Source organism: Cygnus olor, chromosome 11, assembly GCF_009769625.2.
Source record: "Cygnus olor isolate bCygOlo1 chromosome 11, bCygOlo1.pri.v2, whole genome shotgun sequence".
Taxonomy (NCBI): domain Eukaryota; kingdom Metazoa; phylum Chordata; class Aves; order Anseriformes; family Anatidae; genus Cygnus; species Cygnus olor.
Window position 1 is genome coordinate 5,520,116 of NC_049179.1, and position 18,148 is coordinate 5,538,263.

At 37.9% G+C, this 18,148-nt stretch overlaps 1 protein-coding gene across 8 annotated transcripts in view; it reads right to left on the reverse strand.

Annotated features, from left to right (window-relative positions):
* APBA2 (amyloid beta precursor protein binding family A member 2) overlaps nt 1-18,148 on the reverse strand; it is a 100,202-nt gene that overhangs the window by 40,609 nt on the left and 41,445 nt on the right. For 4 of the 8 annotated variants that reach the window (XM_040569872.1, XM_040569871.1, XM_040569865.1 and 1 more), the window contains one exon: nt 1,790-2,796. In XM_040569872.1, coding sequence (XP_040425806.1) covers nt 1,790-2,758 — 969 coding nt within the window. In that variant the 5' untranslated portion in view covers nt 2,759-2,796. Of the gene's footprint in view, nt 1-1,789; nt 2,797-5,014; nt 5,114-10,955; nt 11,158-14,411; nt 14,462-18,148 lie in introns of those variants that run through there. The other 4 variants (XM_040569867.1, XM_040569864.1, XM_040569868.1 and 1 more) reach the window with 4 other exon arrangements.

The following is an 18,148-nucleotide window of genomic DNA, read 5'->3' on the forward strand; positions in this document are numbered from 1 at the left end:
CAGGCAGCTCAGTAATACTTGGGTTGCTTTGTTTATTTTCACAGCCATGGCAGTTATATCAATATGCTGGTGCTGCAAAACCACCAGTTGTTAAAGACTGACAAGAATAATAAAGGTACAATGCAATTCAGCTCAACCTCTGCAAAGTAATCTCTGAAAGCATGCAAAAAGATGTTGAAATGAAAGCCTGTTTTGAATTCTGTTTTGAACTGGCAATTATTGCGGATAAAAAAATACTATTCCTTTGCAACCACGTAGAAGAATTCACTACTTAAGTCCCTTACTCAAGAATAGCTCTTCTTACAAACTGGCAACTTACAAGCAGGAATGGTCCCTGTGGCAGCTACTGGTGTGCTGTGTCAGAAAGCTGTTTCACTAATCCCAAAAAGGCTAACTGGACTTCTCTGTTCATAGTCAGTAAACAGGAACGACTCAAGCAAATCAAGATCATCAACCCTTAATCAAGCAAGCTAGCACTTTAATGATGGCAGTAAGCCACTTAGTATTTTAAGTTATGCAGTTTGGTTCTAATTATACTTTGAAAATAGAACACAGAAGGGAATACTTAAAAACTTGCTGTAGATATAGGAAATCTGTGAAAATACCCCCCCCCCCCCCCATAAGGTTTTTTGTTCATTATAATAAAGGCTGACCTGTTTCATCAGCACATATTTAGACATTTGATCTCCTTTTTCTGTTTTTTAGATGAACTGACATATTTTAATGTCTGTTTTTATGGACTAGTCTAGGATAAAGTGTTTCATGAACCATGAGGCACTGACAATATTATGATTTTCTGTAGTGATAACTTCAATGAAGCTGAAGCATTAAATTTATACCTCTGAAGCTTAATGAAGTCTTTTAATTAAAGATAAGGTAAAATAACCCACTTACCTTAATACATATTTAGATGACAGACTTGTAATGTTTTACCTCTCTTAGGCAGATTTCTGTTCAGTATAGTACATAGTATTCAGCTGCATTTAACTTCAGAGTAACTGGACTTTACTTACATGTAGTCAGAGAGGTGAAAAGCCAAAGCTTCAAGCTTTTTCAAGCAGAATTTTGTCCTTCTATAAAGAAGTATCTTCAATTTGACTTCTTTTAAAAGAAAGAAAACCTCACACCTCTGCTCTATAAAAGCTTGAGCTCCATTCCCAAATTCATTTTCTGGGACTCAACAGTAGAACAAGAAAAGAGCATGCATGGTTTAATCAACATTTACACCATTGTGTTAGAACTGTTTAACAGCATTTTTGGTACAAGAAGTTTCTTGTCAAGGTATTGCCAGGCAGTGCAAAAACACAGCAGTATGCGGGCATTTCTTGCAGTTGGTTTTAATATATGGTTTATATATGGTTTGTTCTATTGAAAACAAAAGAAATTAAGGGTAATTGGTCACTAAGGCAGTGGAAGAGGAGCCCTTAATGGAGGGGGGGGAAATCTCAACTATTTCAGTGCTGACCCTCAGTTTTAAGGGCACATCCAGTATGTCACTACAGAATAAAATGACAATTACAAAAGTGTCAATAAAGAATCTTGTCCCATGGATCTAGGATATCTTGTTTTACTTAGTTCTCTATTTCTGTGCAAAACATCTTTTCTGGTTCTTTACCTCAGCTGACTACACTTAGCAAATTTTTCTAAGCATGCAATGTAGTTACGTAGTTTGAATGCAATATAGAGTAAAAAGTAAAACATACCATTCTCTAGTTCTGTTTGGAATAGATAACTGACATAACAGTTGTATAATGCCTCTGACAATCTGGATAAAAAGAGAACCTCATACCTGCTCTTGTGGCCACTTCGGTCTGTCCTCTGGGGGTCTTGACTTGGCTTTAAAACCTCTAGGCACATCTCCACTGTGCTTAGAGGCAGATGGGATATTCAGTGATTTTGGCCTCCCCTCATGCCTGTTAGCACTGTGAACAGCTTCTCCCTTTGAACAAGTCTCTTTATAGTCATGTGCCATGTTTTCAGTCCCAGTGTGCTCTGGACTCATTTCGGTTGTGCTGTTAATGCTGCTCATGCTCATACTCATTTTGATTTCTGCTACAATCTGGTCAATGTCCTCTTCTTGCTCTTCTAGCTCTGCATCCTCTTTTCTAGAATGATATGGTGATATACCCTGTGAGTTTCCATTAGCCTCTACTGGGTAATAGTCCGGATAGCCACCTTCACTTTGACAATACTGTATGTTCTCTTCTTGGTCTTGTATTTCCAAAGATGATGCTTCATCCTCCAAAACCTGAATGCCATTGTCTTGACCTTCTTGCCACTCTTGCCTGTCTGTCACCTCACTTTCATCTTGGTGCTGAATTTTACCTTCAGACCACTCTTCTACAGCTTCCTGACATTCATCTGTTTCAACAGTGTGTTCCTCATGTGGAACATATTCTTCTCCATTGCAGTCCATTCCTTCCAGGTAACTGTCATCCTCTGGACAGTATCTAATGTAGTATGTAATCCCCTCTTCTTCCTCTGGTAAGCCTTCATCATAGTCCTCCTCCTCAGAGGTGTTATTCACATAGTCAGAGCTGGAGTCACCATCTCCACTATGATCGTTGCACTCATGTTCCACAGGTGTAGCACTACCTTGTCTGACAGTTGCTAGTTCTGCCTCATTTGCTGCATAATCTTCAATAGGAAGATCGCTTTCCTTGCTTTCAGGCTCCCTGTTGTGAGATGAAGTAGGGCAAGCTCTCACTCTGTGATCCAGCATGCTGGCTGTAGTGCTTTGACATTTCCTGTTTGCCATAGCCAACTCCTTATATGACAATCATTTCTATGCGATTACTGTAGGGAAGATGGAAAAACATGTTCAGAAAAAGGTCATCAGCAGAGATCAGTGATAATGGGAAACAGCAAGTCATGGATTAAAATGGTAAGAAGGATGTATTTGTAGATATTTATACCAGATTCACAAACACCTAACTCCTAAAATGCTCATGTTATGGAACTGTGAAATCAAAGTAATAACTTGCACACTGAAAGGAACAGATAATGAGAAGGTTCTGCACTTATTCTAAGCATATTCTAGTGTAGGGTCTCTTTTGTCAATTTGACAGAAAATTAATCTTGAACCTTGAAATTAGTTTTCCATTCTTTTTTTGCCAGTAAGGGGTCACACTTTGATCACTATACAGTAAACAGTAGCCATTTTCAATTTTCAGCTTAGGCATGTCTTTAACATGTACTGACAAAATACACTTAGAATCTGACCCTCTCTTACCAAAACTACAGGAAAACAATGCCGTAAGCGACAGCCAAATTAATAGACATTCAAGTATAATATGCTCCTATTATATTATTAAAAAATGAATCATTCACTGGTTTATCAGCTCTTATTAGCTGGATGTCATTAAGTATCTCCCATTGTTAAACCAAATATAGGTTTTCAAACAATTTAACTTGTACTCCAGGAAAAAAGAGACATTTACAATAAAAGCACAATTCTTGACACTAAACATGTGTTGCCTTAAATTACACATTTTTGTCTAAATACTTGTTTCCAAATAGTTCAGTCTTTCCTGATACAGTTCACATAATCTAAAGAAAACAGTCAATTCTATGCAAGCTTGACAACTGTAATCTGCTGTGTGTTTGATTTGGATGTGGGAAACATTTTCGGTATGTTTTTCTATATTTTATTGCTGTATACTTATCAGCTTGACCTATAGTCACTTAAACAGGATGAGCTGAGCTCACAAACATGCTTGACACATACCACACAATAACAGCATTTTTTTACTATATGCATACAACAAATGCATGTCAGCCAACCACATGATGACTTTAATCATAGGCCTTGGGTGCACAAAGCAATAAAAATGGCAAGGAAAGAGGGGCTATATAGAGATGAACTTCCTAGGCATTAGGAAGTTATCAAAAACAGCTTGTCATTATGACTTAAAACCTCATAGATACCCCTGCAGAATTTCACATGTCACAAGGAACACCCCAAACATTGGTTTCTGACAAGTCTAGAAAGCTGCTGCATCTGTGGTTGAGTGGCACATGGCAAATCTGAGCTGTCCCTAAAACAGGGAATCCAGATAAGAGGCATCCAGGTCACAGGAGAAGATGAGGTGTGTGTATAGCAGAAGGGAAGCTGGTAGAGTACATGGTAGATCAGAAGGGAAGCTTTAAATGAAAAACAAATCAGAGAAAGGAGGAGGTAAAACTTCCCCTGTGATTACTTGAGCCTTCTCACTATTAAAAGAGCTAGCAGACTTATAAGGCTTTCTCAATATGATCTGTATACCCACAATTATCCCTCTAATAAACTCACTATCAGTTCTTTCTTAGGAGTCAATAATAAGCAACTCAGAATTAGAACACCAGGCCATCTGTCCACTAGTGTTGCTTCTGATTTAGTGAACTCTAACTACTGCAAACTAAGGAAGCTTCTATACTGTGACTGCAGTATAAAGAAAACTTACCTTACTTTGGATTGAAGCAGCAATCAACCCACAACACTGCAAAGCTCTCTACAGGCTGCGAAAAAGCAGCCCACAAGCAAGAAAAACTCCCTGGGCATTGCTTGTGTGACCAGATCAAGTACTGGTAAGCACGATACATTTTTAAAACACAAGATAGGTATTTCTGAATAACAATCCAAGAAGACTACACACACCTCAGTTGTCTTACTTGAAAGTTACTTCTAGTCAAGAACAGCACTACTCAGTATTTCTTACAGGAAGAAATGTTCTCCTTATCAAATAATACATGGTGAGTTATGCTGCAATAGATTCTGCACATAGAGTTAGTGTCACTGAAGATAAAGAAGCACAAAGCAAGTAACACCAGCACAGTGATTGTCTGAAACTCATGACTCATGTATTTCCAAAGCATACAGAGATGAGGACCCTTTCTAGATAATGTAATGGAGTTTTTCCAACTACACCTAAGAACCTTCACTCAGGCAGTTTCAGGGCTTGATACTTAAGTGGTATCACTGCAGTGATATCATCTTACAAATTCTAGTAACTAAATGTTCATAAATGTTACTTACCTGCAAGGAAAGCTGCATGCTAACAGTTATACACCAGTGCACATCACAGGAAGCATTTGTGCTCAAAGCCAAAAGCCAGCTGTTAGACAGGGCATGAGGCTGGAAAGAGAGCGATGGCTGGTAAGTGGCAGCTACAACAGCTGTGGGAAATGACCAGGTTAGGGGCTCAGAGGGCTGGAAGAAAATGTTTTTCTGGGCAGAGCTAATGATGTCAGCTGCAGCTCTCCCCCAGCAGCAGCATGCAAAAGTGCAGCATATGTGCTAGGGGAGGGAGCATGGAAACTTCAAATAATGGCACACTGGATATATTTTAGGGCACAGATGATAACAAGAAATAGAGAAAGGAATTCCCCTCAAATGTCTTCAGCACTGCCATACCATAAAGCCATAGGAATCTGGCTGTGCAGTTAATTCAGTCTGTCTAAGGCCATGGCTGAAGACAGTGCTCTACCCCAGTATGCTGAAATTGAGGCACCTGTTCCCAATTAAGGTAAAGTTAAGTCTGATCTCTTTCAATAAGAGGCAAGGTTGATGTTAGTGGCATAGAAACTGAACTTGCAATGCTATCTATGTGCAACAATTACAGTTCTAGACGGCCTCTTTACCTTTGCCACCTTCCAAAGCCAGGCACACTACATTTAAGAAACCAAGTACTGACCACATTTAAAAATAAAAGCAGAATCTATTTTTCTGTGCTTCTGAATTGCCGACAATGTGCACTGATTATACCATCCTAACCTACAAGAAATGTAGCTTCCACAGCTATACTGATGCATCTGAGCTAGTAAAGTTTTCAAACCCAAGTCTGTATGAGGATTGCTCTTGAAGAGAAGAATTGCTCTTTGGGCAAGGCACTCCACGTGTATTTTGTCAAGGGGACAGCTGTACCTTAACTCAAATATTAGAACAGCCAAAGTAGTCTAGTTTTCTTCCACTGTTTCAAAATACCTCTCAGGTTTCCTAGAAAAATACTTAAGTATTACATTAGGTTTAGCATAACCTGAATCCTTTAACATCTAACACTGGTCTAGGCTTTTTCTAAGTTGCCTCATGTCACACAATCCTGGGTCCTGAGGGCCCCAGGTCCAAACTGTATTCTCCCCTACAGGCTGAGATGTTAGTTTATCTGTGGATGACAGCTAACTGCACTCAGTGTAAATAAAGAAATTTGGATTTCTTGTGAAGAAATACACTAGATACCTGTTGTGGTTTAGCCCGGCTGGCAGCCAAACACCACACAGCCGTTCGCTGACCCTCCCCCCTCCCTCTCCGGGATGGGGGAGAGAAACGGGAAAGTGAAGTCTGTGAGTTGAGATAAAGACAGTTTATTAAGACAGGAAAAAGAATAACAACAACAATAATAATAATAATAGTATTAATAGTAATAATGTGTACGAAATACGTGATGCACAATGCAATTGCTCACCACCCGTTGACCGATGCCCAGCCTATCCCCGAGCAGCCGGCCCCCACTCCACCCCGGCTAGCCACCCCTATATATTGTTCAGCATGACATCAGATGGTATGGAATACCCCTTTGGCCAGTTTGGGTCAGCTGTCCTGGGTCTGTCCCCTCCCAGCTCCTGCTGCATCCCTAGCCTGCTCGCTAGCAGGACAGAGAGAGGCTGAAAAGTCCTTGGCTTGGTGTAAGCACTGCTCTACAACAATTAAAACATCAGCATGTTATCAGCGCTCTTCTCATTCTAATCCAAAACATAGCACCCTGCCAGCTACTAGGAGGAAAATTAACTCTGTCCTACCTGAAACCAGGACAATACCAAACTTTTACCAAGCATTCTGCTTTTCAGTCTAGAGTGCAGAAGCCTTTTGAATCCCCCCACTGCAGACGTTAATACTTCTTCTAACACCATAGGCTTCTTTAGAAAATTAGGTTGTAGCATTATGTAATACTCATCAGTTACCAAGATTGTTCTTCTCACAGGAGAAAATACTGGATTTCTATCTATTCCAATGTCTTCTGAAGTTGTAACGATAGGAGTAATGATAGTTTGCTGGACCCAGAGGAACTTCAGGAATAGAGGCTCCTGTTGAGTCAACAGGTCACTTGCTCTGCTTGATGTAAGATTCCCTCCTTGATAGTGGAGTTAGGTCAAATCTCTGTACCATTCAAAGTACAGTTTTCAACTTCTGATAAGCAGTGTCACTGAGAACATGAAGGTCAGTTCTACATCCTTTACTCCTCTCATAATTCAGCCTTTTTTATCTTGAAGGGACAAGCAAATGCTTTGTGTTGCATAGTATAACACCGTAAGCTTCATCAGTGTTAAGTCCGATTAAATGGCTAAGTTACATAGGGATCTCAAATGTTTTGCTCTTCATGTTATTTTTTTCCTCTTAGTTTCATCCCCTCAGCTCCAAATACTGAGAGGGAAAAGGAAACCAACCTCCAGAAAACATGTGCTGTATTTCTACATGAGTATGCATAGGGGAACCACTCTCTTCTGCTCCTAGAAACAGGGCTGCTGCTTTACAGCTGGGATTGATTCTAATCAATGCTCAGTAGTCATTAGCTTTCTCCTGAATTCCTTGCACCTAATCCCCGACAGCTGCAGAGGGGAGTTATGGAACTGTTAGCACTTCTACATCTCTTCACCTGTGTAGAAAGATACCTTCACTACTCCTCCTATGGAGAGAGACCAATTAAATGAGCATTAAAAATGGGAAATAGTAAACAATTGTAAACACAGCGATAAGCAAAATACCCAGTACAACAGTCTTGGCTGTGATTAAAGAACTGCTTTACATATGTACTTGATTCACAAGAAGAACAGTGTTCTCAGAAGTAAAACAAGCTCTCTGACAGTTCTGCCTTTAACACACACAGGGATCTGCGGGGGTTGTGTGGTTTGGCAGGGATTGGTTGCTGCTTCTATCAACAAATATTGTACTACTGCAGGCTTCTCTACAGCTAAATGATCTCTTCAGCTCTGCTTTGGTAACCTAGAGGTGACTGGAAGAGTTTTACTGGCCTCACTCTGATAACCTTGCTTCATTTTGCAATGCTTTCTTCTTCGTGGGTTCCTTTCTTCACCTAATCCTCAGTCTTTCTCCCATGCTTCTTCAAATACCTGCATCTTCAAATACCTGTATCCTTCCTCAGTCTTCTTTGACAAAATTCTCATGCAAGTTTTGGTTCCTTGGAACTGTTCAATACCTCTTTTCCCTACCTATCCAGTACAATTGAGTTGCTATTAATTTCAGCTGCAAGTGGACCATAAGCATTGCAACACACTTTACCATCAGACTAGATTGCAGCACCTGGTCTAGGGGCTTGCTGCTCTACAGCTGAGCAGTGTTTTCAAAGCACAGTGGACTGAAGCTATTCCATATACGTTCTGTATGCGCATAATTAAAAAATGCTGCCAAGAAACTCTGACCCTTTTACATATACAAATATGACTTCACATGCTTACAGTTGCTATATTCAGTAAATTATTCAGTTCAGTTTTAACTCAGATAACAGTATTTTTCAATAGAACTATATTAGAAAAAAAACAATATTTTTCAATAGAACTACATCAGAAAATTCCTGATTCCAGGACTTTATACTAATTATACAATTCTATTTTCAATAAGCAGATAAGTTCAAGCAGGGAAAAAAGTCTAAGTTCAATTTCTTCAAAACAATTTTAGTATCATGCTAATGGTATTTCTCAGTAGACTTTCATTACAGAATACTTAATAGACTCCCATCAGCTAAGTAAGCCAAGATGAATTGTGACTGATCCTAGACTGTGAACTGGAATTTTTAATGAGCAGAACAGAACATGAGCCTGCCATGATTTTGTCAGATTCTGCAGTCATTTGATTTCCCCAAGGCCAAATGACATTAACTTCATGCTCACTTTTCAGTCAATCTGACTATAGACCATGAGAAATCATGCAGAGCTACAGAACCCAAGTGCAGGATAACCTGCCAACTTTTCTAAGAGCAGGTATAAATAGGATTCTTATTTCCATGGGAACCATGGTCCTCCTGTGCAACTCAGAGGAGACTGAGCATGTAGATAGACACTGATCTCCAAAGGGGCACTATGCCTCCAACAAAAGAAATGTAGGGGGGCATATAGTGAGCCTGTGTGCAAGGCTGATCTTCAAGCAGTGTATATGGAAGCAGTTAGAACATGTCCTACAATCAGAACTACCAAGATGTAACTGAATTAGGGCCCTGTTGTGCCATTCTTCATCCTGAGTGGCATCTCAATTTTAAGAAAATTGCAATGTCTTTCTCTGAGCAAGGCTGGCATAGCCTGACATTAATTATTAACCGGATCTGTTAAAAATGTCTAGCCCTCTTCTCTAAAGCCTTTGAACAAATGAAAACTACAAAACCATAACCCATTATTTACAGCATGGAAAAGGCCTTGGACAGAAGATTCAATTCTTTACTAGGGCATAAGCGGAACTGCTACTTTTTATGATCAGGATGTTAGACCTGCATGTTGAGTAAGCACATGTGAATACAGTCAAATGTGTATGCATGCCTCTTGTGTTACCTATGCTTAGCAGGTCCAGCATAACCCAAAATACCCGTTTTTGTTTTTTTCTGGCTGTAGATGGTTCATTGGTGCTGTTTTAACTGGATACCTGTAAGTCTAAGAGATGGACAACATCCTCAGCTTACCCCTGCCCCCAAGGAAAATGTTTGGAGGCAAAAAATCTTCCACCAAACATACCCAAGAAATCCAGACGTGGTAGTCCTCAACTATAGTTCCAGTGACTTGAGGTTTCACTTGAGGTTGGATGGTTATTTTTAAACCAATGAGATGGCCTGATTCACCCATTTGAAAATATATCGTAAAGAATGCTTTGAAGTAAGGAAGTGTCTGGATGCAGAAATTATGAATTTTTAGCAGTTTAGATCTGTTTTTTTACTACGAAACGAGATTGGGAATAAGACTTAGGTCTAGCATTTGTGTATAGAACTCCAATCTGAGCACTGGCAGCCTAAATCAGCAGTTCAGTTGGTCTTGTGAATTCCACTTTGCCTCTTCCCTGAATTCTGGCCAGCCTCTCAGAAAGTTTCCTACATATTTTAATAAAAATCTTTTAAAAAACAAGTGTTTAAGCCACGTAAATGCAACCTTGTAGAATGCAACCACAACAATGCTATTGATACTATTAAAAATCAAGCAATCTTAGAAAAAATTAACTGAAAATAGTCAGTCATTTAGAAAATAAACTTCAATAAATAGATAGTATATGCAAATAAATCTCAAGTATTTTGTCAGTACTATTGAGAATCAGAACACTTCCAGTATGCTGAAAGCTAAACTGGATGCAAATTTCCATTTTATTTCGGCTCTTGTTAAATGCCCTAAACCATCCTTTCTATTTTTCAACCTTCCAAGAGAATTTTCTTCCCAACCCATAACAGGAATGAGAGGGCTAACACAAAACAAACAAGACTTAAATGAGCATTTTTGCTACTTATTTTAAGATATTTCTACCCTCATATACTTAATTTCCAGAGACTGGTCTAATAAAGAGTTGCAAATATAAGATGCTGGTAGAATTAATAGCAACTTGCTATTTAGATTTCCCATCTTTTTTTCTTCATTTAAAACAAAATCCAGTAAACTTTTAATAAGAAAATGTTTTAAAGCACTGTTGTTTGCAGCAAGCAGAAGACTCTTAGGCTTTAAAATATTTTCTTGTCCTGTGAAATTTCACTCAAAATTCTCCTGTTTTAATTGGACTGTTTCTTCTCCAGGGATGCCTTTTAAAAAATATTGTCAGTGTAAAAAATATATATATATCTCTTACAAAATCAACACTATAGCTAGATGTTTTCCATTGTTTTTTCTTAGCCTCTTCTATCAAGACTGTTTCCCATCCCCCTGTTAGGCAGGTGCTGGGGCTCACTCAAGTCTGAAGCAAAGTACTCTACACCCTCCAAATACACTAGCCAGAAACTCACCAAGCACATCTCTTCCTGAAGAGAAGAGCCAATCTCTGCTCCCAAGTGCCTTATCTCACACGATAACCACCCCTCTTTCTGGCACTAACAGCCTCTTTTAGCTGTCAGCCAATGCAGTTTGGTAACTTGACTGTAGAGGCTGGGTGCCAGTGTGGACAGCACTTGGGGTTCAGGCAGCAAAGGCCAGGTGTTCAGTTGTACACCTTCCCTGGCCTTCTGCAAGGACAAAAAAAAAGGCAAGTTACAAATTAAAAAAGATTTGTAAAATAAAGCAGTAACAGGTGAAGATCCAAATTCACAATTTTTCTTTTTAACCTTAACTCATCACCCACACAGTGTGCATACACACATACATAGTCTTTAATTTTTATGATGATGCTAACTTAAACCACCTGCCTTCTGCTTTGTTCAAAGCACAGCTGGGATAGTCCAGGAGGAAAAGCAGCTAAAGGCAGCTAAGTGTTACTTAGTGTTTCAGAGCTTCAATTTATCATCTATATATTATTTTAACATGCTTACCCTAGTAGAAACAGAAACCAGCGAGAGACATTTGCATAGGAAGCACAGACAAAATCTTTTTTAAAGAAAAGAAAGTTGGGGGGGGGGGGGATGAGCAGCATCTGAAAGTAGATGACATTAAAATAGGAAATATGACTGGCCAGTTATTCTCAAGAGCAGTTGCCAGGGTCTTTGTGTGGAGCTAATGTAAAAAATAAATAAATAAACCACCCCACAACCCATTTCTTATAATTCACTGGCTAGGCTCAACTATGGTTGAGGTGAACCTCAGATAGTCACAAAAGGTGTAATTTGGGAGGGGGGGGGGGGAGCTAAACAGGAAAACAAGGAAGAAAATTATATACCCATTATTTCTTGTCATCATGTTTATCTTATTCATGTCTCTCTACCATCAGCTGTTAAATTAAAGTTCAGAGATAACAAATTAATATTTATATGTATTGTTTCAGCTGCAAACTGAGAGATTATGGCTGAAGCTACAACAGCTGCAGTTTATGAGGTATCTCAACAGTCTGAGACTTCCAAAATGCACATCCTTCTACCTACAGGCAGCAATGTTAAAAAGGAGGAAGCAGTCCTGAGTTACTATCTTGCTAATAACAAAAATAAGTTTATCAGCTAGTAAACTGCATTTTCAGTAGAATATGAAATGAGCGCACACATCCTGGAGAAATAAGTAGCAGATATTGACCAGTCATCTAAAGCATGCTGCCTTCTCACCCCAAAACCCAGGAGAAAGGGTAGGTAATTTGCAACAGAATGTCTTTTGCTCCTATTAAAATAAACATGATCCTCCAGTACAATTGAAATGTTTTGTTGCCTCACATGAAAGTGAAATCTTTACAATTACTTTTCTGTAGGTCAGAAAGCCCTGCAAAACACTGACCCTTCCTTTCATGCTATTCACCAGATGCTATAAGTAGTTTCAGACATGAATTTATTATTCTTATTTTTGATATTGTGCATTCTGAACTGTGTTCTTGGTTTCCTCTTCATGCTGTATAATATTTGCTCTCTTTGGTTTAATCTAATAAGCATTTAAAATGAGTTAATTAACTTGTAAATTGCATTCTAGAAGTTCTCTATAATTAGAACCTACCAACAGAAATTAAAAGAACAGAGACAAAGCTATGCTAAAGACAGTGTAAAATCCTACGGCATTGCAAAAATATGATGTAGACCTATATTCTTGAATGTATATTCCAACAAAATGTAGTTTTCATAATCAAGAAGATTAGCTATTTTTTGCTGAGGTAATGAAAATATGCTTTAACAAACTTAATCATCACTTATTGTTGATGTTGCTTAATCATTCTTTAGGGTTTTAGTCCACAGCTCAACAAAGATGAATACTGAGCCTATAGTGTCAAATCCATATAGTTGCTTGAGTAAAGATTTTTTTAAGATCAGTATCAGTTTTGCAGTGTTATGACTGCTATACAAAAACAAACAAAAAATAAATCATCGTTGTCAGATATTATAAACTGGTAGAAGAACAGAAGCGAAGAGTTCTTACTCGAAAGAAAGGTGATAAGCTTCCAAAACTACAGCAAGGAGATTCTACACACTGTTTGCCCTGCTCCAAGAACCCCCCAGTCTTACAACATGATAAAGTATTCCTTGTTTTATCTGTACAGAAAGGCTCCATTGATAGCTATGCAGAGGCTTCAACTTAGATTTATTTCAAAGCAGATACACATTTTAGTATCTTCCTGTGATTATCATAAGGCATAAACAGGTAGCTTTAGTCATTCAAAAATGTATTGCTAACCGTAGTCCTTAAGAGTATAAGAGTATAACCGTACTCCAAAGAGTATAAAAGGATTTATTATATGGCCATTTATTCAGCACACTTAGGTGCTTAAGTCTCATTTAAAAATAAAATGCAGGAAATCCTTTAAGGAGTTTACTGGATTCAGACTAGTTTCCAGGTGGAAATACAGTCAAGAACAGATACCACTGAGTATTATTTGCAGTATAAATACAGAACAGATTTTACAGTTTTTGAAATCGCATAGAGTTCTTCCTACTGATGAAACCTCTAAAAACCTTGCTGAAAGCCATTAGCACCCTCCCCATCCAATTAGCGTAAAAGGATTAGGTTCCATTTTTTCTCCTGTTAGCACAATATTGTCTCTTTCAAATGCAAATACTTGAGCTGCTGGCAGATTTAGTAAATAAAAAAATCCACTGAAATAATACAGAAGTAGACTATTGTGTTAATCCTTTTCAAGATAAAATATTCTGCCTTTGTTAAGCAGAATCAGCAAGGTTAAATTGTGAGACATTTTACAAATTGTAGATTTAATGAGAATAGTAAATAATGAAGATAATCAGATTTTGTTAGCAGTGAATTATGTCATGAGATTTTACATTTGCAAGCTTTGAAAAAATATCTGTAGCCTGCAGCTGGTTATGTTCCAGGCACACTGCTCCATAGCAGATGATCACTTCATTTGAAAAGCAAGATTAGATTTTTCCCTGTCTAAGGCATATATTGCACATCAGTAAAATTCTCTTCAATTTGTGAAACTGGTTAGAAGATAAATACTCTGTCAATCACTTTAGTAGATACTTGAGATAGCTTGAAACCTTTATACCACCAGCTTTCCCATCAAATGCCAGCAGAAAAATTGTCTATGAACGTTTCATGAAAGTAAGAGCTTTCCTCTTAAATAAGGATTTTGAATGTGAAATTATTTAGAAGCTCTGAGTAATACTGCCATATAGCTCAGTAGGTTCTCACAGTTACTGAAAACAAAGCACCAACCATAATTATGTGCTTTAAACTATAATTTGGTATTAGAATTAGAGATAAGCAGTGGCCTGACACACACAACCCTGTGCTAGATGCTATACGAGCACATGAAGGAGGTGTGCTTTAACCTAAGAAGACTAGCTTAAATGGATAGAGACAAATGAATTATTCTTACTTACCTTCTGTTGTCAGCTCCCCATTTCCTATAGCTACGGGGACTAGGAATGTGCTGTATAAAGGGAAAACAGATGAGACTTCACTATCTGTACTTGAATTTATTTCCATTAAGGCACAGCAAGTCCAGCAGCCCCCTTTAAGGCTGGGATATTAAATACCACGCTCATACTTTCAAGGAGGCCCAAGAAGCAGCATGTGCGCTGGACCTCACTGTGTCTGGCAGAAGCAAATCTCATATCTGTGTGAACTGCATAGTTTACGCAAATGCCTATTTTGTCCTTTGCACAGCAAAGTACTTAGTCATTTCATTTTGAGAATAGGAGTAAGTTCACCATCTAAGACTCACATCCTTAGAGCATGGAGCTGCCTGTTCAATTTCACGAACACACACCTACTGCTCTTTTAAGATCCAGGCTGAAGTACACGAGGTGGTCCTTTGGGTCCTTTGTAGCTTGGTTCCCAAATAAGCACCATAGCCACAACACATCTTTCTATTAGATTACAAGCAATAAACAGGGAAATACATAATTAAAATATAACTTCTGAATATGAAGACCTGACCAAACCTTGTTGGAGCCTGACACTCAGTGAACAAGACCTACCTTGAAAAGTCTGTTAGGCAAAGCAGAATAACTTCTACTTTTCTTTTACAGTGGAAGTCTCACTTATTTGTAAGACTAATTTAAAATGTCTTTTAAAAATGAAGAATTAGATGGTAATCCTGTCTGTCCCCCCCCCCAAAAAAAATGACATCCCAAGAAAAAAGCAATTTTAAAGTGATAACAAAAAAATGGAGTCCCAAATTCCTGTAAACAGGGAGACTGTTCTGGGGAGCAGTCATTGGATATTACACTGTCTTAGATATTATGTCCTTATCTCCTGTAAGTATCTGCTGTTGGCCACTGGGGAGACAGGATGCTGGGCCTGATCTTTCTTCTAAGCCAGCACAGCTGCTCTTACATTACCAAAGTCAAACTCTGCCTTTGACTAGTTGTAACAAATTCACAAATTATTGCTAGGACTACTAAAAAAGAAATATTGATCAAAACAAATGTATATAAATAATTGATAGACTATTGAATTAAAGTTAGTATGCACCAGTTTTCTGAACTTTTAGGTCAAGATTGGTTCTTTTCATCTGTACTACAGAGAATCTGATCTCTAATCTGCGGAGAGCCACAATTTAAATGAAATGACTTTGTCCAGAGAAGACAGGTAATTATCACTTGAAACAATTAAAAATTCAAAAATGTTGAATACAAAAAACAATGTTATTATTAGGACACACCAGACAAAGTCACTGTACAAAATCACTTCATGTATCAGCAGGTCAAATTATTTTGGGGGGAAAACTAGTAATCAGAGACAAAATGATTAACCTGCGGCACTTCTGAGCAAGAAAGTGTTCCACAAAACTCTTGCATTTCTGAAGAGATGTAATACTGTTTACAGCCAAGCTGCTGAAAGCAATCTTTCTGAAATGCAAATGTTTTACTTCTCAAAGCAGATAAGAAGAGTGTGTTCTACAACATATTAATACCTTATGAGAACCAGATTGAATGCAGTGTAACACCTCAATTGCAGAGTACTGGGGAATTTGGCTATCAAGCATTAAGGCACTACAAAAGTTAATGTCAGCTACAGCAGTTCTTTGCTATTGCTCAGAAAAGCACAAGGCAGATGAGATCTTTATACTGATTCAGGATTTCATGTTGTCTTTCATAAACAGCATTTCCTTAGCATGCGTTCTCTCCAAGAAACATTCTACCAAGGAAAAATAAATAAAATAATAAAAATAAAACGCTTCTCAGAGAGAAGTCCTGCATCTACTGCCACAGTTACAGGCAAACCATTTTTTTCTTATAAACCATAACTAAATAACTTAAAACAATGAGGCTTAACTCTTTATTAAAAACAAACCTTTCAACAATTTCATAGCTGTGCCCTTTGCTAGCTTATAGGAACCCAACTTCATGTCTGAATTAATCTCACCAGGGTGTAAGAGTACTTAGAAACCTTTGAAGACATTTTCTGAGAAAAGCCAAAGACTGCATAGCTGCTAATGGCAAGCTAATAGTAATCTTACATCTTAAAACACTCAACTGCATGTATGAAGACTGCAGTTTAAAAAAAAAAAAAAAACACATTTATTTTAGGTGCTTGCATTAAATCTGTTCTAGATGTTTAGAGGATTTCAGTCTCCAGTTTCCTGCACCAAGAGCCTTTCAAAAGCACTATACTTCCTTCCTAGCAACAGATGACACATGAATCTAAACAACCTCAGTGCAATTTTCTTCATGTTCACTTTCTCTGAGTTTGACTTTGAAAAGGGAAGCATACATGTTTGTTCCACACTGTAATGATACAGTACAAATTGCAGTGTCTAAAATTTATTTTTACTACCTTACTTTTACACTTCTCCCTCCCTCCCTTCATTCCATTCCTGTCATTAGCAAATTCACTACTGAGCCATACAAGTGGCTCCATGTAAGAAATAATGGAACTCAGAGTGTTTAATACACCATACTGGGCTGGTAATCTGTGCCATGGACTTTGATGGTTTCACATTTCACAGATTTTAGATTTCCACACCTTGTTCTATCACACATCTTCCTTCTGTACTTCAGTTTCTTATTCCTTTAACAGTTGTCTGAAATGCTAGTTAGTTGGTGTTTCAAAATAAAATTCTCCAAAATAAAAACCATCTTTTTTCACATGATTAAGCTGGGCATGCTGTTCGAACAGGCCTCAAGCCAATCATTTAACATTTGGAAACATAGGAATAATGAAATTTGTTAGCTCAAAGTAAATCAGAGCTCTTGCACATCTTGAGTATCTTGTGCCTGGTGCTTAGTGTAGAGATCAAAGCCAATCATCTATAATGCATCTATAAATTCAGAGGATGTTTTCCTGTGGATAAAATTTTCTTTTGACTCACTTAGAAAATGTGTTTACTCCATTTATCTCCGGTGGCAAAGTACTAAATGTGTTAGGGGTAGGCTGCCTGATGAGAAGAGATGGGAATTCCTGAAAAGAATGTTACAACTGTTTCCACAAGAGCTGTGTTTATTTTTTATCATGTTACTTAGATGGATTTCAATTTAAAATATTAAATTTATCTACAGTCACTATAACTGCTACCTTTTAAGAATATTGTAACCAAAAGATTAGCAAAAATTGTTTCTCCAGTGCGTACAGTTTCTTTACAGCTTTGGGTCTGTTCAATTTAATTATTTCCAAAGAATATCCAATTTCTGCTTGGCTTTTCATACATTTAAGAGATTATCACTGGAAAAGATCTGTATGTTCAAAAAACAAAGTTGGCAGAGAGAATTAAGAATCACCTCAATTACTTTAAGCTGCCTTTAATTAGCTATCAAGCTTCTTTCCTTTTAATGTTTCCAAGTATCTTCCAAACATACCCTATTTTTTCTCTACCTGCTGTCTCTGGTAATCTTGCTCAGAATGTCGGTGCTGCTTAGTCACAAAGACTTGCCTTAGACGCTCCTGAAGCAAGATCAGAATTTCACTGCCTAAATGAGACACATGGAAATGCTCAGAGCATGCACATCTGAATGAAATTCACACATGCATCTAAAGAAGCTATAACTAAATATAAATAAAAATGCAATCTGAAATATGTATTCAGGATATTCAGCTGAAATTCCAGTTTCATATCTTAGCCACAGAAGCAAATTTCTATGTACACAGACCTTGACGAGGATTGATAGCATATCCA